The sequence below is a fragment of the Curcuma longa genome, chromosome 4, assembly GCF_044706935.1.
Source record: "Curcuma longa cultivar G26 ecotype Majalengka, Jawa Barat chromosome 4, ITB_CL_G26_1.1, whole genome shotgun sequence".
In the NCBI taxonomy this organism is placed as follows: Eukaryota; Viridiplantae; Streptophyta; class Magnoliopsida; order Zingiberales; family Zingiberaceae; genus Curcuma; species Curcuma longa.
Window position 1 is genome coordinate 4,052,306 of NC_133864.1, and position 26,397 is coordinate 4,078,702.

Sequence of the window (26,397 nt, forward strand, 5' to 3'; positions counted from 1 at the left end):
ATAAATGGTCATGGGGACAGTGGGATCGATCGTGTGAGGCCGTTAGAGTGACAGATTTCATCTTTTGTAAAAAAAAAAAAAGAATGATATCTATTCTCAAAGATAAACCTCTTCCTGCTCCCCAAATGACACGATCTCCTGTAACCAGTATCTATTGTAAGTACTGTTGTGACGACTGGCACATAATAGTGGCATCCTCTATGGGCCGCATAATAATCTAAATGTAACTTAGATTGACTCGGATTAAGCTCAGTCAGGAGCCTGATTGAGATGACCTTAGTCCAAACATGAATCGGCTAACTTGACTCAAATCTTCTCATGAAGCGGACAAATTGAAGAGTATGTTAACTAAGTCATAGAGAAGATCACATTGACTAAGCTTATGAATGGTAGTAAGTGATACCATTATCTTAACTACATCAGAACATGTAGATAAGGTTTAAAATATTGAATTGTACTTAGGTTTTAATTTCGAATCGGAATGATATAATTTCGGTATTGTATTGTACCGTACCATACCGATATAGTTTTAGTATTTTTAAAATATAAATATATTAACTAAAATAAAAATTTTAATTTAAATATTTAAAAATAGAAAATAAGATAATTTTATTTATTTTAATAAAATCTATTGAAATTATCCTCAATTATAACTAAAAATTGATTATTAAAATCTTATTAAATCTAATTTAAAAAATAAAATAAAAAAAAAGGAATCATGATTGACCACACGCATGACTGTTCGTCTGCGGAGGCATCGTCGGGCCCGATCGAAATATTTGTGTCGGTGTTAATATATCGACAGAATAAAATTTTTCATCAATATTACACGATACAATTTGAAATTTCAATCCATGCAAGCAGCATCCAAGCTAGCTAGCCGAAAGAGATGCAAAGGGTCAGTTCAGTTGGTTTCCTGTAATGGTGCAAGACTTTTGATTCATGCATGTTCTTTGGTGTTTAGTTATTTGTTTGATTTTATCTTTTCTTCATGTGCACTAAATGAGATAGGTTGCTTGTTTGTAGGTATGCCCAATACGAGAATTCTCGAACTTCAAACTTAGTATTCATGAATCATAATAATTTGACAAAACATAATTACAAATCGATAAAATATAACTCAGAACTATCAATTCAACTTCGCGAGCGCAGGGGAGAGGAAGAGCTATACGGTGAGCTTCTCCGCGGCGTCGCAGCCGTCTGGCTCCGCCGCGTTCGGGCGCCTCCAGTGGTCCGACGGGAAGCACGTGGTGGCGAGCCCTCTGGCCTTCACGTGGACGTAAATATTCGCGACAAGGGCGATCCCTAGAATGGACGGTCGAGATGGACCGGGCTCCATTTAACGGGCAGCAGTGCTTTATGAAACAAGTGGAAGTGTTGTGCGTGTTTTTATATAAAATTCACATTATTTGTATTATTATTGTTGTTATTTTTCAGATTAAAATTGTTTTTTAATCAAAATATGATTGAAATCATTTTAAAATTAGTGATTAGTATAGCAATTTTATATTAATTTTGAACTTTTAAAAATGATTTTAATAAAATTCAAATAATATTGACAAAGTTACTAATTTTTTAATATAAAAATATTTTATGTATAAAATTTTACTAAGTCATGCCCGCCCCAGCCGGTCGGACCAGAAAGCGGTTGCTGTGGTTTATTTGTCACGTGCCAGGGCACGTGCTTTCATCCGAGACCCCATAAAGCGGGTTCCTTGCATCCTCGTCGATCCCAATTCCGATCGCGATCATTCTCCCCTCGCTGTCCATGGCCGAATCCGCCGCCGTCGCAGATACGAGAGCCGGATCGGAGAGCCCGTCTCCAGCGGGATTCAGCGGGGTCCCGTCGCTCTCCCTCAAGATCTGGCCTCCCACGCAGCGAACGCGCGATGCGGTGATCCATCGCCTGGTGGAGACGCTGACCACTCAATCCGTCCTCTCCAAACGCTACGGGCTCCTCTCAGAGGAAGAGGCCAATGCCTCGGCCCTCGCCATCGAGGAGGAGGCCTTCTCCGCCGCCAGCTCTGCCGCCGCTGCCAGCAGCGGTGCCGATGACGACGGAATCGACGTCCTCCACGTATACTCCCGGGAGATCAGCCGAAGGGTGATAGAGTCCGCGAAGGCGAGGGCCGCTGCCTCTTCCGTCGACCCCAAAAGTTAGGGATGCCTGTGAGGAAACATTAGTCCTTTTTACCTGCTTGTCGATTCTTATGTTTCCCTTGGTTCGTTTGCTTTGCTTACTGTTTGCGAGAACTTTGTTCTTTGAAATTGCATGATTGGATTGATATTTATGGTCTTCTTAAATTGTCAATTATGTGATGGTGGGCTGAATTTCAAGTGTTGGTTTTTCTGTGTTCCAAGTGTATTCATCAAAACTTGGATTTTTGTACTCATTGTTCACTTGTGAAATTTCCTCATGGATTCCCTCTTTTATCTATGCGGTAAAATTGAAAAGTCATCTATTTCAGTTGTGCTCTAGAGTTGTTACAATTGCAGTTATATGCTCAAATTGTAAAATTTACTAGTTTCACACCATCGATCTTTCAGTTCCATTCATCTTTCTTGATTTCTTTTGTTCTATCAGATGGAAATTTTTACGCAGACTGAGTTCTATTGTTTAAGATGATTAGATGAGAACTATCCTAAGTGAAAAGAAGGATGGACAGGTGCAATTGATCCATGGTGGATGGTTGTGCCTGTTAAGACATGTCAATAAGTTTGCTATTCATTTGTTTGGTATTAGTCTTACCATTCTAGTCACTAAATAGTAATACATGAGTTAGCCTCCATTCTTGTGCACTTACATGCAAGCAGTGAATGTTATTTAGGTTTGCTGATATTGTGGATGATGAATCTCTTTGATGAAATCATTTGTAGGGGTTCACTTGGCCAGCAAGTTTGCTTTAACAAAGGCAATAAAGTAAAAACTCACTGAGAAGCCTTTCTCTTTCATGTGGCCTCATTATGAAGGCTATGTGGATGCGTTTCATCATTGAAACCAACAGCTAAAGAACTTGGTCTTCCCTAAGGAATAATTTTAAGATCTCATCTTCGTCTCTTCAGTAGTGTAGTAGAGATAAGAATGATAAAATGAATATGTGTTTGGTTCAAGGAATAAGGAATGAAATAATTATTCCTAGAGCACAGACTTGGCAAGAGTAAAATAGGAATACCTTTAGTTTGGTTCATGGAACATAATGGATGCTTCATTTGAAATCCCTATTTTTAGTTTATAGGAGTGTTGCAAATGTTAGACATGGAACAATCTTCAGAATGATAGTTTTTCTTGCTCATCCAGCTCACACAGTCATCTGATTGATTTCAACTTCAAGAAGCTGAATGGACGATAAGTTTCATGATGATCTTTGGTTTACTCTTGACTAAACTATCTGTTCTGATACTTTTCAAGCTGAAAATTTTGGAAGCTCAGTTCAGGTCTTGAAGTCATCTGGTGAAAGTGTTCAAATAAGGCTCATTGCTGAAGTGTTGTGTCATGAATGATGCTGACCAACCCTGTAAATGTTCAGGGTAGGTCATGAAGGAATACTGAAATAATTCACTGTTATGCTCAATAAAAATGGCAAGATTTGGGTAAAAGGTATGGGAAAAAATTATTAATATCAATTTTGAAAGGTGCACATGATTTGTTCACCATGTTTGAGATAGGAGGATGATACTTTTGATTCTATTAGAAGTCATGAATGTGCTAACAAAACTCCTTTGATCACAAATTTGATATTAACATTTACATTAAATATTTTTGACAAAGGGTGTACTAAACTATTAATACAATAAAAAGCATTAATTAGTACTAAAGAGGGACTTAACTCCTAAGTCTCCCAAAAGTCTAATGGGGACCATCACCACTTCCCCTTTAATTATTATTTTTTAATATAAAAAAATAAAATATAAACATTATTGTGGATAAAAAATGGGTAGAAGCACCACTCCCCTTCAGCAAAAGATGGAATCTGTTACCCTAGCGACCTCATACATTCGACTGCACGATCTTATGTGAGGAGGTAAATCGGAAAGTTGCAGTTGGTTATTACCGGAAGGACATTGTCTTGACTTCGTTGAGATTCGATCCTTACTCACTTTAGTAAGTTTGTCTCGTAGTTACTAATTCAATCATTTCCCCGAAAGCAGAAGTGCTACTCCTCACACCTTGTGATCTTTGATTTGTCCTTATAGATCATTATTATATACTCAAGGAAAATTGATCCTACAAAAATATTTTCAAAGTAAAAAAATAAATTTTATATAAAATTAAAGATAATTTCTATTTTTTAAAGTTTCAATGATTTTTCAAGATGACTAATAAAATGTCATTATTGTTAAAATACCTCTAAAATTTCTTCTTTATTAATAAATGAGTAATTTAGATGATAATTTAGAAGGATAAAAATGAGAAGGTAGATGCATTTAAAAGGTCCCTTCAAATGACTCATCCATCTTTAATGAGATAAACAAAATCCAACAATTTGATGAATATCTTATTTATTTTTTCTAAAAATCCTTCACTGAAATATGCATTTAGATATCATGAAGTATGGACTCGAATAGAATAGTAGATAACTAGTATAAATATGTATTTTTGGATTTGATATGCAAATGCAATTTTAATTAGTACTAAAGAGGGACTTAACTCCTAAGTCTCCCAAAAGTCTAATAGGGGCCATCACCACTTCCCCTTTAATTATTATTTTTTAATATAAAAAAATAAAATATAAACATTATTGTGGATAAAAAATGGGTAGAAGCACCACTCCCCTTCAGCAAAAGATGGAATCTGTCACCCTAGCGACCTCATACATTCGACTGCACGATCCTATATGAGGAGGTAAATCGGAAAGCTGCAGTCACCCTAGCGACCTCATACATTCGACTGCACGATCCTATGTGAGGAGGTAAATCGGAAAGCTGCAGTTGGTTATTACTGGAAGGGCATTGTCTTGACTTCGTTGAGATTCGATCCTTACTCACTTTAATAAGTTTGTCTCGTAATTACCAACTCAATCATTTCCCGAAGATAAAAAAACTATTTGGAAATGAATAAATTTTTATTTTTGTATGTACTAGATAAAAAAATGGAAATAACATAATAATAATAATAATAAATAATAATATATATTATTCTCTTTTTCCTAATCGGAAAAATCCGTGGAAAAGAAAGAAAAAAAAGTTTTTTATGGTAAAAAATTTATTCATTTCACTTATTTCACAAGAAGAAGATAGAAGCACCACTCCCCACACCTTGTGATCTTTGATTTGTCTCCTTATGGATCATTATTATATACTCAAGGAAAATTGATCCTACAAAAATATTTTCAAAGTAAAAAAATAAATTTTATATAAAATTAAAGATATTTTCAAATTTTTTTTAAAGGTTCAAGGATTTTTTCAAGATGACTAATAAAATGTCATTATTGTTAAAATACCTCTAAAATTTCTTCTTTATTAATAAATGAGTAATTTAGATGGTAATTTAGAGGGATAAAAATGAGAAGGTAGATGCATTTTAAAAGGTCCCTTCAAATGGCTCATCCATCTTTAATTAGATAAACAAAATCCAACAATTTGATGAATATCTTATCTATTTTTTCTAAAAAATCCTTCACTTAAATATGCATTTAGATATCATGAAGTATGGACTCGAATAGAAATATCTAGTATAAATATGTATTTTTGGATTTGATATGCAAATGTAATTTAATTTTTATTAGAGTAAAATAACAAAAGTTTAACATCCTTCAAAATATTTAGAAAGACATTTTCAAAAGAAAGGATGAATAATTTTTTTATCTTAAAATAAGAGTTATGACATATTTTATGGGTTTTGAAGTTTTATTAGATATATTGTAAATTCAACTTATAATTATTATCCCTATTTTTTGGTGGTATATTCAAGGTGTTATGGTTTAGTTTTGCGAATTCAAAGGGTGAAACAATGACAATTTTAGAAATATTGAAAGTATTTTGATAATTTTGAAACTGTGAAGGTGTTGTTCAAAATATTGTGAAAATTTGAGGGGGTGAAATGATTTTTTGCCGGAATTTAAAAAAGAGTGCGCAAATTAATTCGCAGGTTCTTAAACGGGTAGGTTTCGCATTCCTTGTCATAGTAAACCCTCCATTTCAATCTCGAGCTTCGAATCTGGCAGGCCACAGTGGCATGGAGGCAGCGCTATAAGCCGCGGCGGTTCCTCTCTCGTCTCCAGCGGACGGGCGGCAGCGGCAATCTATCGCCGGAGATCCACCTCCCTTTCGCTCACCCTCTCGAGCTTGATGGAGGGGAGTCCCTAATCAGAGAGCTCGCAGGTTTGATCTTTTCTTGTCCCAAAATGCCTCTTTGCTTAAAAATCTTCCCTCTGTCGATTATACCCTACAAAAAATCGCTGTATCGTTTTAGGCGTTTCTCGTGCCAATGCCGTTGAGATTAGGTTTGTTTTCCTGTTCGGGGTGGTTTTGCCGCCGATCCATCTTTTGATTAAAAAAATGTTCCCTATTTGCTCTTACTATTGGATTTTTGAGCTTTTTGAAAGCTTTATCACTTGCTTTTTTTTCTCTCTCGTAGGGCATCCACAATACCATTAAATCATGTCCACATCATCAATCAAATATCTCGTTCCTTAAATATCTCAATTTTCACAATCAAATATACCATAAATCAAATATTTATGAGTCATACTTATTATCACTATCTCTTTCCTCAATAATAATGAATACTATCACAACCACTCTAGAATACCTTTCTTTTATTTAATTTAAATCATTAAAATCATTTATTTTATTAATTTTTATTAAAAAGGAAATCACCGGGCAAAACTCTTTGCCCGGTGATTTCTATTCACCCCACAAATATCGGAGATGCCCTTAGAGAAGATTGAACATGTAAAGTTGGTTCTGGAGTTCCTTTGCTATGAAAATGTCAAGTCAACTTCATCAATAAATACTTGTCTAACATATTCAATATTTCTTAGCTCGGCGTTTCGTAACAGCTAATCTTGTGAATTATTATATATTTGAGCAGTTGTTTACTTGTTTGTTGGATCTTGACTTTTTTGGCTTAAAGGTGTTTTGTTAGGGCATTTTCAAAATCTTTGATGTCTTTTTGTTGTTATTATTCAGTCTTGGTAAGTTTTCATTTTCACGTTTTTCTTTTGTCACGTCTTTATTACATGAAGTCGCTTAGGCCTCTTATTTTCATATTTAGTGATGTTTCTTGCCTTCGAAGTTCGTTTGCTTTGCTTGCATGCATATTTTGCATTTTTTCTAGATCTTTAAATCTGGATCTGTCAGAGGTGCTTTTTGGCTGTGTTAGTAATTAAGTTGCATTCTACTGAGAGTTTTTCTAGGCGTTGTTAAATTATTTATTGAATTTGATGTAATCTCTAACCATTAAGTTGTAGCTTTGGGGTTGTCAGCCCAAGTATAGCTCAAGTGCCAAATAAATTTGCCAAGGGTTTTGGAGACGAGAGTTTTCATTTTAGGGGACCTTTTTGATGTCTAGAGAGCATTAGAGGTGAGGAGTAGAGTAGTTAGACACTTGGATGATATCCCAATATTAACGAATTGATCTCCATGTGGACCAAAGAAAAGGCAAGGTTTCCACTTTCTCCATTGGCATTGCTAGAGGAGTCTAAGGTGGATTGAGGAATATTTTATACACCTAATATTGATTTGTTATACTTTTATTTCTCATATTATATAGACTTAGATTTTCTCCATATACCGAAGCTAAATCATATTGAATTGCACTTGTCTTTTTTTTTTTTGTGTGTGTGTGTTGTTCTACAATGAGAGACAAAGATTCCACCTCATAAACTTGTGGGTACGGGTAAGATTATTTTTTTACATTTCAGAAACACCAGATTTGAATGTATAAGCACATAATCTGAGGCGGCAGATTCTAGCAAGTGGTATTAGTCATCCAGGTGTACCAGAGGCAATTGTGATATAATCTGGATTGGCCTTCTAAGAGTTCAATTTAGAAAGTTGAATGCATTTAATTTGCCTTAGCTATCAGACATGTGAAGAAGGGGAAGCAGATCATGTTAAAGTAACCTGTGATTTGACCTCTCCTTTCCTAAAAGTTCCCGTGAATTATAGGACAAGGCCTTGGACTAGTTCATAGTTGGGTAACACCCACCATTGTTGAGGAAGATTTATGCTCTATCCCACAACACAAAAGTAATCTTCAACATTGCCATTAGGGCATCTATTGGCAAATTTTCTCAGAAATAATGGAATTAAAAGAAGTTTACAGAAGTTCGTTGTATATTTGCATCCTTTCTGTGCCTACTCAATGTTCTGTTAAGGGAGAACTCTATCCATATGCAATAGTTATAGTTATTACTTTTGATCAAGTAGCAGTTTCCTTCTATTACTGTGAAGATTAACTTATACGAGCTAATCTATGCTGCTAAATACATTTAACTCTGTTTGTGCTTTGCATCTTGCAGGACCATGATACTGCGACCGCTCAACATCTATGTGGCAAATTTATGCATCCATCAACACAGCTACAATTAATGCATGTTACTGCACAGAATTGGCAATATCTGATTAAGTTAATATCAATATTTTCTGTTAGGCAACTTAATACTGATTTACTACCATGGGTACTTGTGTATCAACATCAAAGAGAAGACCTAGATCCAGAAATCATTCTCTTTGGTTAAGAAGATCCCATGGAAAAGTTTCTGCATCAGTTCCTGATTCACCTGCTACTAGGAAGAGTCATATTGGAAATCAATTTGCTCACAGCCAGTTTGTTCACATTAAAACTTCAACATCTTGCCGGAAATCTAAGGTTTCCAGTCTCGCATTTCATCTCACACAACTGCAATGGCATCACAAGCAGATGGAGACAAATGGTATCAAATCTATTCACAAAACTTCCAGCTTAGTCCTCCTGTGACTTTGTTTCTTAGTTTGCATATATTAATTTGATTTATGAGGAGCAACAATGACAGGATTTTGAAATTTTGCAGTGATATGCCAAGAAGAAGTATGGTTTGATTCTGTCAGTATTTTGGAGTCCGAGTCTGATGATGACTTCAGTAGTGTTTGTGGAGGTATTATTTGAGTATATTGATCGCGACCTTACTGTGGTAATGCTAAATGAGCAATATTTCTTAATCTTTCATATCTCTGTAGATGTTCATCCCTCTGTAAATGGTTCAGTTGGTGCCCAATTTATTCCCCATGAGAATGCATCCATGTTGGTAGATGCTGTCTGCAAGCTCGAGGAACTTTGTGAAGCCACTCCAACTACTATGGCAGTTGAGCAATACATAGAAACGGATCTATGCAAAACTGAAATGCATTCTAGCAAACGAGAATCAGCAAATGCAGACGGAGTGACGCTGGAAAAGGTTGGTGAAGCAACACGTAGGAATCAGATTGAGAGCTGTTACAAAATGGAAAAAGTGTTGGAGGATATTTATGGTAGTTTTAAAGACATAACAGAAAACAGACAAAACACAGTTGAAAAAAATTGTGAAAGCATGCTGAAGCAATTGACTTCTTCTTGTCCACATCATTTAGTTCCTTCCATCAGCTTTAATGATAAGGTCCAACAGTTTTCTAGTGCTAGCCCACAGTATCAGAAAAGGAGATCAGCAGTGATCAGGCTTTCATTCAAGAGAACATCTAAAGATGGAGAAGAGAACTCTGAATTTTGTAAGTAAACTTGTTATCTATTCCATTGTTTGATTTGTAGCCCTTGTTAGTTGGACTTAAGTACGAGTATCTGGCAACACCTCATTTTCGATAAGGTTTTACACATGTTCAATGAGGGTATTGATGCTATGAAATAGTGTGTCTAACATGGGTTTGAGTGGAACAGATAAGGAGTCTGAGTATTAGATGTATCGGATACAGTCAATTATGGAATCGGCAGAATGTTGGGACAAACATCAATAACTTTGCTTATTTTTCTAACATCATCTATACTTACTATTCTGCCCCATTCATTTCTCTTGCCTTAATTTACTACAAAGCTCTTTTTTGCATTGATATTCTATATGCCAAGGTTTCAAAGAGCGGATCTAGACAATAGACATTATATAGTTGACTCAATATGTAGCATGTATGCAGTATATGAGGACACATATGGTCTACGATAAGATATTCAAACATGTTTATGTATACAATGGAGTTGGAGTATATTTATTGGCATATTGAATTCTTACTTCCTCCTAGGGGAAAAAATACATGTCAAACCTACAATGCAAGATACAGAATAATTAAATATTAGACAACAATGTAAAATAAATTATATATATAAATAGTGTATACATAATTAATATCTAAGAAGTCTATTACTTACAGAACAAGTGTTCAAGGTAACACTAGTTAAAAGCTGTTAAATAGAGCCACTTATGGCTTCACTCTAAATTAATTTAGATAAACTAAATTCTTTTTACTTCTTTTTACTTGCACATACAAACCACATATGTCATATGCAAATGCAATGCAGTCCCAAGTGGTTTTTTTTTAAAGACAATACTATTTACCATTCATGCAAATGTGCAAGGTCCGTCAGACTGTCTTGAGGATGCTTTTCTTGGGCTATTGTTGTTGTGTGATAGTTTTCATAATAAGATCTACACATTCCGTCCATGATTTTATATTTTGACATAGGTTCTTCGAAGAAATACCTCTATTGTCCTAGAGCAGGACTATCAGTTCCATTCTCATCTGGTGAAATGCCCATGCAAGGATGCTGGTCCATCCTTGAACCTTCTTGCTTCAAGCTTCGAGGGGAGAGCTACTTCAGGCACGAATGTCATGTACCTGTGATTATGTCTAAATTGCATGTCAATATGCATTTAATTGATAGCATACGATGTTCTTATCCAGAGATAAAAAGAAAGCTTTTGCTCCCAGTTATAGTCCATACACTCCAATTGGAGTAGATTTGTTCTTCTGTCCACGTAAAGTAAACCACATCGCTCAGCACATTGAGCTTCCACCAGTAAAGCCACACGAGAAAGTTCCCTCTCTGCTTATTGTTAACATTCAGGTATATTTGAATTTGTTGATATTTATATTTATTTTCTGCAAAAAGTTGTTTGTTTTTCTGAATCATGCATGAAAACTTCTACAAGCTCCCAACTTATCCTGCTGCTATGTTTCTCGGCGATAGCGATGGGGAAGGAGTCAGCCTTGTGCTGTACTTCAAGGTATCTGACAATTTTGACAAAGATATTTCTCTGCAGTTTCAGGACAGCATTAGGGTAAGTTGTTCCATAAGTTTGTAATAATCGCTTGGCCACATCTAAAATCCAATTTTATTGATACTGCATAATTTTCCACAGCGATTCGTAGATGATGAAGTTGAAAAAGTTAAAGGGTTTCCTATGGACTCAATTGTTACTTATAGAGAAAGGCTAAAAATATTGGCCGGGTTAGCTAACCCTGAGGATCTCCACTTGAATACCGCTGAAAAGAAGCTTGTACAGGCTTACAATGAAAAACCAGTGCTCTCAAGACCTCAACACAACTTTTACCAGGTATGCACATATTACATGAATGGCAAAAGAATTGTGATTCCAAGTGCATTTCCTATTTGAATATGAACCATATTGGGAGTCCCTCCAAAAGTTCTACAACTTGTTTGTGTTCTATGGAGTAACATGATTTTTTATGAACTGTATTTTTGTTTGTATGCTCATGAGCAAAGCACTGTATTTTTACTATTTGCAGGGTCCAAATTACTTTGAAATTGACCTGGATGTTCATCGCTTTAGCTATATTTCGAGAAAGGGACTTGAAGCATTCAGAGAAAGGTTGAAGCATGGAATACTTGGTCTGGGTTTGATCATCCAGGTAAAACGAAAACATCTCGGGTCAGTATTTTTCCTACCAGCTTTTATTATTAGCTTATTGCTTTATCACTCACAACTTTTGGTTATATTATTGAGAAAAAGTTCAACTTGGGGTTAAGAGTATGCTTTATATTGTGTTTTTTTCCCTGTAAATTGGATTTAGCTAACCGGTAAGAACTTACAAAATCGAAATTGAAAGTGAACTGGACAAATTCTAAGTCATTAGTTTCGTGGCCTGACCATCCAGGTCTTTGTTGAAGATCAACATTGGCTGTTTTGTGCCTGAACTTCGAGTCTTCGATCACTCGGTAAAACAGCAACATTCTAATGTGCTGCAAAACAGCACAATCTGCTCTTTAAACTGTTTCCAGTTGTTTTCGATCAAAATACTGATAAAAAAGCTGGAACTTCTTTATGTTGTTGATCGATTGATGTACTTAGCAAGTTTCATAGATCAAACTACTGATGCAGGCACAGAAGCAGGAGGAACTACCAGAACATGTCCTATGCTGCGTAAGGATGAACAAAGTTGACTTCGTTAACCACGGGCAAATACCGACACTCATGATGCTTGACCAAGACATGAAGCTCAACTCAAACTCAAACTAGGAGCCAAACAAACTTGTTAAACAAAATTCTTAGCTGGTCGAGAAAATCCAAAAGCCACTGGAGCTCACGTCTGTCTGTTGTCGATCAGTTGACATAGTTACTCGGACGACGATGATGAGAAAATGGTAGCATTGTCCTCGGCAAAGCGGTGACAAAGCAGAAAAGCACTCAACTCTTTGTTGATGTAATAGTGTTCTTATTACCAGTGTTGATGAGGAAACCCTAATGTGATATTTTTTTTTTTATGTCAAACCAGAAAAACAAGTTTCTCTTTTTATGGTTTTGCCATGATGCTAACGATCACTCAGTAGCTAGATAACTTGTTCTCTACCAGAGAATTCAACAATATTTAATCTTGTTTATATATATGAATGTTAAGCTAAATATATTTCTCAAAATTTACTCTACACAGATAATCATGATTAAATAATATTGGTTTGAAATGTAGTAGGTTGTCATAAACTCCTCTTCATTTGTTTAATAATTTAGAATGTTATTTTAATCAGCTCGTCACTTTCAATTAAGTAAAATTAATATAAGATAACGATACTATAGTAGAAACTAACAACTGCTACACATTATAGCAGATTAGCAGCTAGTAATTAAATACTATTATAGTAGCTAGTAATTAACTATTATAGCAGCTAGTAATTAACTGTTATAATTTAAATTTTAAAATATAGTCCAAGATATTTCGAATAGTTTACTTTAAATGGGGTATTTATTTGAGGTTAATTGAAAAAGAAGTGCTCATGATTTGGTAGATAGATTCTTTTGATTTTTTTTCATAAATATATACATGATATTTATATATTTAAATAAAAAAATTTAATTATAATATTATAATTGAGGTTATGTAAATTAATACATATATTATTTCCTACTCTTCATTAATTTTGTGGATAAGCTTTAACAAGCCAAATTCACTAGCATTTAAATTTATTATTTTATTAAATTTTAATATCAAATGAATATTAGGAATAGAGGTTGCAAACGAAGCTTGTTCGTGAGTTTTTCTAGGAAAAACATTTGATTTATATTTGAATTTCAAATTTGAAAAATTTTTTGAGTCAAATTTAAATTTATAATATTTTATTTGATTATTCATCAATGATTCATGACACAAATTCAAATGGAATTTTAATTATTTTTATATAATTTTAATATAAATATTTTTGAATTAAGTTCTTGAATAACTTAAATCAAATTACATTTAATTTATTTTGAACTATAATACTCGAACTAAGATAACTTAAATTAGAATTTTATTTCAAACTAAGCTCAAATTAAAATTATTTATATTTTCGAATTGAATTTGAATATTATATATATATTTTAAATTTAAATATTAATAATATTATTCAATTTGATTTGATTCGTTTGTACCTCTAATTAGGAAACACCTATTGACTTTTAATTAATTAACGAATTAATTATTATTTATATTCATTTAAATGTCTCCTGATATGGTACAATGGTAAAATGTTCAACAGATTAATCAAAGTATTCATGATTTGAATTTCAACTACGACTTAAATAATTTATTAGGATAAAAAATCTAGGACATTAGAGCCGCTCGTGCTTTGGATTGGTTTTACTCGATGGGCAATTAGGAAGGTTGCTCGTCGTTTATATTTTTAAATTTACTCGATAGACTAATTAGGGGAAAGTTGTCGGTCTTGAAAGATTAATCTTGGACTGTGTCTAGATTATAAAAAAAATATTATTTTGTTCATAACTAAATACCTAATAAAATGATTGAAAGAATATTTATATATATAAAAAGAATATTTATAAAAAATAAAAAAAATATTTTCAATTCATTTTTTTTTGTAAAAAAAAGGAAAAATGAAATCTAATGCCAAGTATTTGATTCGTTATGGTTTCCTTAATTAGAACGAGAAGCGCGTTAAACTCCCCTTTCCAGGCTCTCTTCCACTGGGACCCACTCACCTACCCGGCCTACGGGAAGGCTTGGCGTGGGCCCCTCGTCGTTGCCTCCCTCGTTCTCTCTTTCCTCTTCTTCCTTCTCTCTCTCTCTCTCTCTCCCGCTCTCTCCCTTCCCTGCGCACGGGAATCTCCGAAAAGGTACGATCTTTCCCCGCCCCTTCATTTCCGCTTGTTCTCTTGATATCGCCTAATGTTCGGTGTGATTCACGATTCGATGGATTGCGTAGGGGTTCTTGCGTAGTGCCCTGTTCAATTTCTTTTAGCTTTGGATCTGGTAGAGGCATCGAATGTTTCTCAAAGTATTTTGAGTTTGGTCATGCAATGTAGCTTTCGCTGAGCGTGGTTTTGTTATTTGGATGTTCGACTTGTTTGGAAGCTTGTCTTCTTGTCTTTTCTCTCGTTTTTTTTTTGTGGTGAAGGGACTCGTGAAAAGTTTGGATCTTTATGCTTCTTAGTAAGGCGTATTTGTTCTTTCAACACATAGGCCATAAATCAAATAGCCTTATTTCCATTTTTTTTTCCTTTTTGAATGTTCTGTAATAAGCAAATAATCGATCTTACACACCACGTTGAGCACTAAGTGCATTTTGCTTTTCACCAACAAGCAGATTTGCTCGTGATAATCCATTTTCCCCTTTTTCTAAGAGAGGGATAAGGAGGGTTGATGGAATAAAAATGTTCATCTAACAATTCTGGTCTTTTTATGTTTTATTATAATCTGTTTCAGTAAGGTGAATTGTGGCGAGTTCTAATTCGAAATATCTTCAGGCAATTTTCAGTGATTTGATACAGTTTTCTTTGTACTTGACTTGTGAAAGCAGTAGTCTACTTGCTTCCTATTGATCTTAAACATCTTTTGAATGGAAGAACTTTCCACTGTGTTTCATGTTCTTGACTCAGATTTGAAGATGAATTCTGTTTCTTTTACTGTTTCTGTAATTCTTTACATTTATCCTTTGTTGTTCTTTATATTTTATTAATCTCCTTCAATGCCAACATATGGATTTATTTATTTTTCATAGAAAGAATCCTGAGAGATTTGTTTAAAATTTTCCACCTAGTTTCTTAAAAATATACATTTAGATAGAACTCAAAGGCGAGACCTATTAGACACAACATGGACAGAAGTTTCGACAAATGCTTCAGTCCTGACTTTACCGACTTCTTTTACAATTCTTTTAGTACTGCTTTGAAGCAATTCTATGAAAAATAAGAAAGTAAGGATTGAAGAAAATTCTATAGTTAAGATGGTTATTTGTAGTAGTGTTTTCAATTCCATACCGTTGAGGAAGTGATCGATGTGGTCCAATGTGTGAAACTTTGAGGTTTACAAAGTAGTAGATAAATAGATGTTTAAAGAACTGAAATATCGGTACCTCAAGTATTTTACTTTTAGATTTGAGGTTTGTTTTTCTCATGTAAAGTATGGATGCTAGAAAGATCTTTCGCTTGATAATCATAGACTACTATGCCATAATTGATTCTCGAAACCATTGTCTTCATGTTTATTAGGGAATCTTTATGTTCATGGACCCAAAATGTGATGTTCAGTGTTAAATTTTATTGTTCTAAAAAATATAGTTATTGTAACAACTGACTTGTCATTTAGGCCTTGATAAGAAATTTCAGCTCAAGTTATGTTTCGGTATTCTATTATGATTAAACAAATATAGTTCTTCCTCGCATCTTGGTTGTTGGTATTTGATCTGGCTCGTGGCCTTGTTCCTTGCAGAAGTCGATACAAATCACAGATATTTCTTCTTCAAATGGGTGAACAAAATCCTACTCCACCAGGAGCTCCTAAATCACTGGATCCTGAAAGAGAAGAAAGGACAAATGCAACCGCAAAAACAAATTGCGATGAGAAGCTTCTTCCTCATTACCTGATGCCTTCGCAAGGTTCCTGTCATGATTTATGCAAAATGCAGAGAAAAATGGATACCATCAGCTCACTGACCTTTTTAACTAGTAATGAGAACATTCTTTCTCGGTACTTAGTGCCTTCTCAAGGTTCTTGCCATGATATGTGCAAATATAGTCATAAGCATGAAAGCGAGGAAGCTACGAGAAAGCACTTCTTTTCAAGGGTTCTTGGCAAGAATCAGAATGAAGAGCACGATCAAATGAATTTCATATCTGTGAAACATAGACAAAAATCAGACTTCATGAGTGTTCTGAACCAGAAATTGGAGATTAAGTCAAAGACAGGTCAGGCAAAAGAACAAATCCCTGATAAGCTCATTCTGAGTTCTAATCCAACTATAAATCTGGCAGAAGGATCAGTTGAGGCACCCTCAAGCTTGGAGCTTAGTTCTCCAATAAATGACCAAAACATTACCGCATCTCTTGACAATTCAGCTGCAGCAAAAGTTGACGAATCTACTGAAAATGGAATTGGTCATCATGAGTTAGTTAACACAGAAACAGTGTTAATTCATACACCGGTAGCTGTGGAACTTGAAAGAACAACCATACAGAGTGAATTTTCTTTTCACAATGATGCGCTCATCGCTGAAGTAGGCGAATTACCTAAGAAACTTATTGGCTTAAAGTCTATGGTTTCATCAACTGTCAGTGGAAACACTGAATTTGAACATGAAAGAGCAAATCCATTGGAAGCAAGCATGGAATTGATATGTCCAACTCCAATCACAGATGATATTGTGCCTGGTGAGTGTCAAACACCAAATGGAGAAAAGGAATCCTATAATAAACTGAGAGGCAGCAAGGATACTGTTCATCAATCATCTAAGGAACCATTAAATTTGAAATTGAAGAAGTATAAAAGCAAAGAATCTGCTAAGCAAAGGCCTAGCCATGCTTTGGGCACGAAGCTGAAGACACCGCTGGAACTTGAAAGAACATCCATACAGAATGAATTTTCTTTTCACAATGATGCAGTCATCACTGAAGTAGGCAAGTCAACTAAGAAACTTATTGACTTAAAGTCTATGGTTTCCTCAACTGCCAAGGGGAAAACTGATTCTGAATATGAAAGAGCAAATCCATCAGAAGTTTTTTCAGTAGAGCATATGAGCATAGAATTGATACCTCCAACTCCATTCACAGATGATATTGCACCTGGTGAGTGTCAAACTTCAAATGGAGAAGAGGAATCCTATAATAAACCAATAGACAGCATTATGGAAACTGTTCATCGATCATCTAAGGAGCCATCAAGTTTGAAATTGAAGAACTATAAAAGCAAAGAATCTGCTAAGCAAAGACCTAGTCATGAGGAATTAGCATATAAACGAGCTTTGGGCACGAAGCTGAAGACACCGCTGGAACTTGAAAGAGCAGCCATACAGAATGAATTTTCTTTTCACAATGATGCAGTCATCACTGAAGTAGGCAAGTCAGCTAAGAAACTTATTGACTTAAAGTCTGTGGTTTCATCAACTGCAAAGGGAAAAACTGATTCTAAATATGAAAGAGCAAACCCATCAGAAGTATTTTCAGTAAAGCATACAAGAGTGGAATTGATACCTCCAACACCATTCACAGATGATATTGTGCCTGGTGATTGTCAAATTTCAAATGGAGAAGAGGAATCCTACAATAAACCGATAGACAGCATGATACGAACTGTTGATGGCTCATCTAAGGAGCCATCAAGTTTGAAATTGAAGAACTATAAAAGCAAAGAATCTGCTAAGCAAAGACCTAGTCATGAAGAATTAACATCTAAACGATCTTTGGGCATGAAGCTGAAGACACCGCTGGAACTTGAAAGAACAGCCATACAGAATGAATTTTCTTTTCACAATGATGCAGCCATCGCTGAACTAGGCGAGTCACCTAAGAAACTTAGTGACTGTATGGCTTCATCAACAGTTGAGGGAAACACTTATTTTGCATATGAAAGAGAAAATCCATCAGAAGTATTTTCAGTAGAGCATACAAGCATGGAATTGATACCTCCAACTCCAATCACAGATGACATTGTGCTCGGTGAGTGTCAAACATCAAATGGAGAAGACGAATCTTATACTAAACCGATAGACAGCAAGATGCAAACTGTTCATCAATCATCTAAGGGGCCGTCAAATTTGAAATTGAAGAAGTGTACAAGCAAAGAATCTGCTAAGCAAAGACCTAGTTGTGAAGAATTAGCATCTAAACGAGATTTGGGCACGAGGCTGAAGGCACCACTTATTCAAAAAACCCGTGCATTTAATATCAGCACACCTCAAGCTTCATTCTCTCTTAAACATATCCACCTGAAGAGTTTGAGCATACATGACAAGAAAAGGAGGGAGCTGAACAAGCCAAAGATCCGAATTAAGGAAATTGGAGACACTAGAAGACATAAAGTTGTAGAACTGCAAAGATATGCGTCGAATGGGCCAAATGTTGTCAAGGTTAATTCTGCATTGAAGAAAGCAATTAAAGTAGTTAAGTCGGAAATTGACCATGACAATCCATCAATTGCCTGTGACACAGTTGCCTTTGTTGCACCGAAAGTGATCATTGATTCAATTTCACCCCCTTCTAAGTCAAATAACAAAGCCACCAAAGCCGATGCATATTTTAGGAAAAAGAAAGTCTTGGAAACTTCTTCACCTTCATCCATTTATTCAAAAGGAGTATCTGGTCAAAGGAAGCAAGAGAAGGAGAAGATAATCAATGTCCCTGATAATTTGCAAAATGTCGCAAAGGAAGTGATTGAGCCATTGTCAACCCCCTCATCTAGCAAACCTCACTTTACCAGGGTACCAAGCTTTAAGCTGAGGAAGAATATGACAATTGCACCTTCTTTCACCATGAACAATCAAGCAAAAGCTAGGAAGACTTTTGTTAAGGGGAAAAGCACCCGTGCCAATGAGTCGAATATCGAGAAGATAGATCTTAAAGCATTGAGACAAAAACTTAGGAAACTCGGATCATTTTCAGAAAGAAAAAAAGAGCATGCAGTATCTGGATCTCAAAGGAGTGGAGGCAATGAACCTTTTTGGCTTAAAGAGGTATCCCAGGCTCGGAGAACCTTTAGAGATGTTCCCAAAGTTGAAAGGCGGAGTAGATCACGGAGAGTTAGTTTTGACTCAGAAGACAAAGTTGGGTCATCTCTCAAGTTAAATTTCAGTAGAGGTAAGATTACAAACCTTCAGCCTAACAACAGCTCTCCTCCAGCATGGCTCACATTTAGGCGAGCTAAAACGGTCGGTGATTACCAGAATGCTAAAATATCACCAACAAAGAGCTTCAGAAACTGGATGAGGTCAGACGTTGGAGGGACAAGTACTTCTCCGTCCAAGTCCATCAAGGTTATTTTACGACACGAACATGCTGATGATAAGAAAGTTGAAAAAAATTTGCTCAACCATGTGATCGAGGAAACAGCAAGCAAGCTTGTTGAATCTAGGAAAAGCAAGGTTAAGGCCCTAGTGGGCGCTTTTGAAACTGTCATTTCTCTTCAAGAAACCACTGCAGCATGATTACTTTCTGATGCTTTGTAAATACTCACAAATCATTGCTGCCCTTATCCTATTCATTTGAATTAGTTGAATGGCTTTTGTTGGAGTGTCTTGGGGAAGTGCATTGTATGGAAAGGGAGAAGCTTGATAACTTTGGACTTGAGGCATTCTGTGATCTGTATCAGTCAGTCTCACGCTGTATGTCTTCCATTCTTCTGTTTCAAATGTTATTCTTCCAACACAAGCAATGAAATAATTATTCTGTATCATCTGAAGCTGTATTTACTAGAATGCATAGTTGTTGGTATGTATCACATGAAGGATAGGTATATATATGCTATGGTGCATTTCATTGTTAGGCAATGAAATAAGTATTCCTACGAAATGGAATAGATAAAGAATAAAAATAAAAATATCTAAGTATTTAATGGTTCATTCTCATTTCTGTATTGGATTTGTAAGAATATTATTAAGGAATATGCATTCATTTGGATTGCTCGCTTGGCTTGCTCAGTTTACTCCCGTCCTACTAGTCTCAACTTACTTGGATTGCTCCCTTGGCTTGTTCAGTTTACTAGCAACTAGCCTGGCCTAGTAGGCTCAACTTACTCGGATTGCGCTTAGCTTATTTGGACCGATTGACCAAGTCACACCCTTGATTGCCTAGTTGGGCTAATCCTCTCTTGTCCAATCTAATTATATGATTAAAGTTAAAAAGACCTTAATCCAATGCTAATTAATGAAAGAAAAAGCACAACAAAAGTAACAATATGACTAAGCATAAAGGGGGAAATCAATTAAATGAATTGCCATGTCAATCCTATCTTTTTGTGCTAAAGTTTGGTGGCCATACCTTTCAACTTGATGTGTCTAGCAAAAATAAAGCAAACCTACATTGCTCCTGATCTAATAGAGAAGCATATATTACTATTTTTATGGGCACAAGAGAGGTAGGGATCTATCAAGTCAAGTTTGGTTATTTGTAGTATTTTTAACTCTAGATGACAATACCAATGAGTATGAAAGAAATAATTAAGTTCTATTAAAAGGGGAGACAAAATAAATGAACTTTGAGTTGCCACTTGGGCATTGATTATATTTGTAAGCAATGAGATGAATGATTTCGTGTATCTACTTTCTTTATGCTCATCAAGGAACTGAGTTATGAACAATGACCTTCCCTACTTCATCAAACAAGAATCATTTTAACAAAGATAGAAAAATAGCTATGAACAAACTCAATATTTAGTTTGATAAGAGTTTTTTTAATATAAAAATTAAATAATAATAATAAGTTTGAAACTAGTGAGCTCAATTTTCATATGTAAACTCATTTAATTTTTCAAAGTTTATCTGATTTTTCTAATGCTACATTTAAATATATCAAGGATATATTCATAGCTATTCAAATATACAAAGGAAATATCCATGAGTTTATTATTTTGGATCTCTTATTATACTTTCAAATTATCTATGATATGTAAAAAATACATTTCTCTTTTAAATTATTGTTAAAATGTAACATAATTTGTAAAAAAAAATGTAAGGTAGAGTTTGATTTTTTAGGACATAATGAAAAATTGATAGATAAATCACATTTCCTATCACTCTAAAGAATCTTACATGAGATTTTCACCTATATGATTCCTTATTTAACCTTATCAAGATAATTGGATTTTTTTCGTTCAAAAGTCTCCTCCCTTATTCCACGAAGAGTAACTAAGAACACTTTAAGCAATTTTCATGTTATTTGTGTCAAAAGGCGAGATTATTTTGGGTGGATGCTAAGATAAGAATAAAATTAGCTTTATATGTATAAAAACATAAAATAATATCAATGTTGAGATGGCCGAGTTGGTCTAAGGCGCCAGATTAAGGTTCTGGTCCGAAAGGGCGTGGGTTCAAATCCCACTCTCAACATTATTTTTTTATTAAAATCATCGTTGGACGAAGTATAATAGTTTTATATAAAGAAAAACACTTAATAACATCAATGTTGAGATGGCCGAGTTGGTCTAAGGCGCCAGATTAAGGTTCTGGTCCGAAAGGGCGTGGGTTCAAATCCCACTCTCAACATTATTTTTTATTAAACGGACGAGATCTAGTTAATGAAGGTCTCGAGCAACAGCAACGGACGAGATCAGATCATCGTTGGACGTGGGTTTTTTTGTGTTTTTAACGGACGAGATCAGATCAGGATATCGTTAAAGATTTCGATCAACGGCTGTATATAATTCTCTCTTTCGTCATTCTGTCGAACTCTAGGGTTCATCTGTCTTCGAAGCTCCTTACTCGCCGCCGGCCGTCTTTAGAGATCTTTCAAGAATTTTTCTCGTTGTTTTTTCTTCGAAAATGGTAAATTTTCCTCGTTGAATTTTCTTCGAATATGGTAAATTTTCCTCGAATCATCATCTTCCAAGAGTTCCTCTCTTTTTTCTTCGGAAATGGTGAAATTTCCTCTTTGTTTTCATTTTCGATTTCTTCGAATCACCGTCCTTTTTCTCCGAAATTCGTAAAAAAAAAAAATCCTTGTTTTCATTTTCGATTTCCTCGAATCATCGTCTTTCAATAATTCCTCTCTTTTCCTTCGAAAATGGTAAATTTTCCTTCTTGTTTTCATTTTCGATTTCCTGGAATCATCTTTCAATAATTCTGGTAAAATTTCCTCCTTGTTTTTGTTTTCGATTTCGAATCATCGTCTTTCAAGAATTCCTCTCTTTTTTATTCGAAAATGGTAAAATTTCCTCTTTTTTTTCATTTTCTATTTCCTCGAATCATCGTCTTTGATCTTTTGGTTTATTTTGTTTTGTTTCTGGTGGATTAGGTTCTTCCCAACGATATCGATCTTCTCGACCTCGACGCCGTCGACATCCACTCCGAATTCGACGCCACCATCCGTTCTTTCTCCTCCGACGGCGACGACTGTCGCCTTCCCAGACTCGTCGATCCTGTGGCGGGATAAAGTCGGGCCCGCTCTTCCCACCACCGACGGCGCCGCCGAGTTCCTTCCGGTACTTCCTGCACCGGAAACGTCGCCGGATTACCGCATCCGCTACCGCCGTCGTTCGACATGCAGAGGAAGGCCGGGGCTGATTAATCTAAGTAAATAGAGAATGAAATGTTGCAGGAATCGAATGCTCCCAGAAAGATGGAGCGAAGGAGGTAGTGGAAGCATTCAGCTTCTCATCGGACCGTCGCCGGTGCAAGAGAAGCTAACGGGACAAGGGCGGTGCGCCACATCGAAGGGATAGGTGGTGGAAGCCATCTTTCCATAGAATCGACACACTAAGAAGATCCTATTTTTAAATATTATATATATATAGACTGACAAGCGATTCGCCCTCTCCCTATTCGAGACCCCGCCAGACTGCGACCTTGTCTCTGCTGACTACCTTCCCCGCGAGGGATCGCGCATCGTGACAAGGTATCCTTTCGCGATATGTGTTCCATTCGATCCCAAAGAACCCTTATGCGCACACCCTTTTGATCCATCAATCATGCGATCGCGTGACCATCCCGACTTTGGGGAGACGACCATCTGAAATTAATAAGCAACGCCATCTTCAATTCTTCATCAGTAAAAAGGTCACGTCTGCTTGGTTTTAGCTTACTAATCTGTGTGCTTGTGAGCTTCACAGTCTCAAGCAAAGGCACTGTCCCGTGAATCGTCGTGAACCTCGACACGTTGTAGGACAGTCGCGTCGAACTGGCGGTTTCGAACCGCCCCTGAATCCGATTGGAATCATGCGACGATCGATTGGTAGCCACTGTCCCGTTCTTACTCGACACGTTGTAGGCAGTTGCCCGCTGCCCTCGGTCAGGATTCGGCTCGAACTTCGGTCGGAATCGGGCTCGCAATCGGGCATGCGCGCATTGTCGATCGCGATCGGGTCGGATTTCGGTTGAATCGTGATCGGAAATCGGTCGAGGAAGGATCGCCATACGACGCTGGTCCTTCCTCGATCGGTCTACGATCACGATTTGGTCGGAATCCAGCCCGATCGAGGTCGGTAGTGGCCGCGTCATTGTCGGGCGCGTGATTTGGTCGGATTTTAGCCAAATTATGTCGGATTTCGATCACAATCCGGTCGGAATTTGACGTCGGACGAAATGCCGGTGAGCCGCGCATCGATCGCGTTTGAAGCGGCGGTCGACAGTAGCCGGATGATGCGGTGAGGGCATTGGCGGTGGGTCGGCGATGTCGGACATGAGTCGTGTATTCTTCGTCGTGCAGTATATCATTTTTATATATACATATATTTGTATTTTCTTTTAAATTGTTAATAATTTATCTTGTAAAAGTATTTTATTTCAATAGTAATACAACAATATGAATTTGATATAATATTCGATAAGAACATCAAACATTTTTAATAAACCTAAAGAAATCGACGACTAAAGGGAGGGGCAGTGTAATCGGTGTAATTGAACTGAGCTAAATAATAAAAGACTCGAGCTTGAACTCAGTTTGTTTTTTTTTTAATCTGGATTTGAGTTTTAATTTGTAAGGTCGAGTTCAATTGGTAATGAAATTATAATGATTTATAAAGGTCAGTTTGAAAATGATTCATTTAAAAATTAAATGAGTTTAATTCAAATTTGATTTAAAAATAATTCATTTAAAATTTAAATGAGTTTAGTACTAATTTAATTTGTTAATATATAATATTTATAATCAATTCTCTTAAATAACTTAATCTTAAATAAAAATAATAAAAATAAAATAATATTATTTCTATTTCGGGTGTACTCAATAATTCAGGCATACGAAATCTTTTGTTGTTGATGTTGTTAAACGAGTCTCTTAATGGAATAAGACAGTCACGTAGCATATGAGCTCGATCGTTTTCAGAAATGTTGTTCATGTTGACTCAACAATAGTACTTAAGATTCTTTGCCGACAAGATTTCATTGAATCAAATCAAAGGATTCGTTCATAAGATCATTGATCGATAGTAAACTTTGTCCCCCATCCAACTACCTATTCAAACAAGTTCATAAACACCTATTATAGAGACAAAGACCCTTTAACCTTTTTCCCAAAAGCCAACTTAGGCACCCACCCATCTCGCTTTCTTGATGTAGAGTTTCCTTCGATAGTTATCTTCGCAAAAGGATTTCGATGTCTCATCAACTATTGAATCGCTAATAAATTGATGAATAGATTGTAAAGTTGTTATTCATGATCAAACAAGAGCTTATGCATATAAAAACAAATAGTTCCTCCACTATACCAGAGAATACCATCTATCTCCAGGATTAATTGGGCGAAACCTAAGTTTGGTTTCAATCCATGTCCTATGGCTTTTCTTAAGGGAAAACAAAAACAAAAATCCTACCAAACACATGCACAAGGTAGATGGATAGATAGATAACGATAAGAGATAAAAGATTCTCGACTCAATCAATTCATTACATGACTTCATGGTTGCTAAACTAGAGATTGATTGAGTTGGAAAGATAAAGAAATTAAATGATGGAGGATAATATATACAAATATATAGATTCCACGCTAAAGTGAATATTTATAAATTAGAAATTAGAGAATATGGCTACTTATATTCTAAGTTAAATTGTGTTACATTGTCATCATTATCGCAAACATAAGGTCCCACAATCCTATATTTTCTTCATTCAAACTAGCATAAAAATTAAAATAATTTATGTATTTATTATCGAAACAACGTTCCATCCCGTTTTAGCCCATTTTTATTGTTATAAGTATTTTTTTTACGTTATTGTAGTAGTTATGGTCTCGTAACTATTATAACTATACACTTATGTTGATGTAATCGATCTTCCAAATTTTGATGATTTGATTTGAATAATATATTTAAAGAAATTTGATCAAGGATGATGAAATAGCTTGATCACGGTTGATCAAATTAAGTGTAAAATTCAAGCAAGTCAAAGTTAACTTGAAGCTATCACGGTTGATCAAGTTGAGTGTAAAGTCCAAGCAAATCAAAGTTAACTTGAAGCTTGGAAGTGAGTGAGAAGTCCAAGTAGGATCAGATATTTGACAATTGATAGAAAATCTTAAAGGAGTGAACTTTAGGTGGTGAAAAATCTTAGAGTAATGAACTCTAAGCAAAGGGGAAATTTTAAAGGAGTGAATCTTAAATTATGAGAAATCTTAGAGGAATGAACTCCAAACAAAGAAAAAATTCTAAGAGAATGAATCCTAGATAGTGGAAGTCTTGGTTGGAAACTAGACAGTGGAAGTCCTAATAAGGCTAGGTAGTGGAAGTTCTGGTTAGGAATCAGATAATGAAAGTCCTGATTGAGAATCAGACAATGAAAGTCCTAGTGAGACTAGGTAGGGGAAGACCTAATTGAGAACTAAGCAAACCTAGTTGGAAACTAGGTTAAGCCTAAGAGAGTTAGTTGGGAGCTGAACACTTGGCAAAACAAGTAAACATAATAGGTTATGTACATCAAGTACTATATTTTGTATTTTTACTTATTGTTTACTTGTTTATTTTGCAAGAAACAATAGTCGAACAAAGGCTCAGGCTAGACCAGTTGAGAATTCATCAGGGCAATCAGACCCATGGTCGAGTCGACCAGAAGGAAGTCCAATA

The 26,397-nt window shown here is 35.7% G+C and overlaps 4 protein-coding genes and 2 non-coding genes across 6 annotated transcripts; all 6 read left to right on the forward strand.

The window, feature by feature from the left end:
• The first annotated feature begins 1,747 nt into the window (after window positions 1-1,747).
• On the forward strand, window positions 1,748-2,467 carry LOC141828386 (WPP domain-containing protein 1-like). Its single transcript, XM_074715812.1, has one exon. The coding sequence runs from the start codon at window positions 1,769-1,771 to the stop codon at window positions 2,159-2,161; it is 393 nt and encodes a 130-aa protein (XP_074571913.1). The 5' UTR covers window positions 1,748-1,768; the 3' UTR covers window positions 2,162-2,467.
• A 6,153-nt stretch (window positions 2,468-8,620) lies between these two features.
• On the forward strand, window positions 8,621-12,498 carry LOC141827849 (uncharacterized). Its single transcript, XM_074715180.1, has 9 exons — window positions 8,621-8,879; window positions 8,997-9,080; window positions 9,163-9,687; window positions 10,651-10,786; window positions 10,870-11,032; window positions 11,118-11,246; window positions 11,328-11,522; window positions 11,716-11,838; window positions 12,309-12,498. Exons 1-9 carry the CDS (start codon window positions 8,621-8,623, stop codon window positions 12,444-12,446), a joined length of 1,752 nt encoding a protein of 583 aa, XP_074571281.1. The 3' UTR covers window positions 12,447-12,498.
• Window positions 12,499-16,162: 3,664 nt separating this feature from the next.
• Window positions 16,163-19,947, forward strand: LOC141828692 (uncharacterized). The gene is made up of 2 exons (XM_074716151.1): window positions 16,163-16,604; window positions 16,674-19,947. The coding sequence occupies exons 1-2, from the start codon at window positions 16,163-16,165 to the stop codon at window positions 19,832-19,834; spliced, it is 3,603 nt and encodes a 1,200-aa protein (XP_074572252.1). The 3' UTR covers window positions 19,835-19,947.
• Window positions 19,948-21,652: 1,705 nt separating this feature from the next.
• On the forward strand, window positions 21,653-21,733 carry TRNAL-AAG (transfer RNA leucine (anticodon AAG)). Its single transcript has one exon. It is a non-coding gene; the product is annotated as a tRNA-Leu (tRNA).
• Window positions 21,734-21,808: 75 nt separating this feature from the next.
• TRNAL-AAG (transfer RNA leucine (anticodon AAG)) lies at window positions 21,809-21,889 on the forward strand. Its single transcript has one exon. It is a non-coding gene; the product is annotated as a tRNA-Leu (tRNA).
• A 320-nt stretch (window positions 21,890-22,209) lies between these two features.
• LOC141826929 (uncharacterized) lies at window positions 22,210-22,962 on the forward strand (the record flags this gene model as incomplete). Its single annotated transcript, XM_074714250.1, has 2 exons — window positions 22,210-22,325; window positions 22,638-22,962. Coding segments are annotated over 2 exons (402 nt in total), but the record flags the coding sequence as incomplete, so codon positions are not given.
• Between the last annotated feature and the right edge of the window lie 3,435 nt (window positions 22,963-26,397).

Bases quoted from the DNA above. Each gene is read 5' to 3' on its own strand.
- LOC141828692 (XM_074716151.1), top strand. From the start codon at position 16,163: ATGGGTGAACAAAATCCTACTCCACCAGGAGCTCCTAAATCACTGGAT. The intron at 16,605-16,673 runs GTCAGGCAAAAG...ATCTGGCAGAAG, and splicing joins GGAGATTAAGTCAAAGACAG to GATCAGTTGAGGCACCCTCA.
- LOC141827849 (XM_074715180.1), top strand. From the start codon at position 8,621: ATGGGTACTTGTGTATCAACATCAAAGAGAAGACCTAGATCCAGAAAT. The intron at 11,033-11,117 runs GTATATTTGAAT...AACTTCTACAAG, and splicing joins TGCTTATTGTTAACATTCAG to CTCCCAACTTATCCTGCTGC. The intron at 11,247-11,327 runs GTAAGTTGTTCC...AATTTTCCACAG, and splicing joins AGTTTCAGGACAGCATTAGG to CGATTCGTAGATGATGAAGT.
- LOC141828386 (XM_074715812.1), top strand. From the start codon at position 1,769: ATGGCCGAATCCGCCGCCGTCGCAGATACGAGAGCCGGATCGGAGAGC.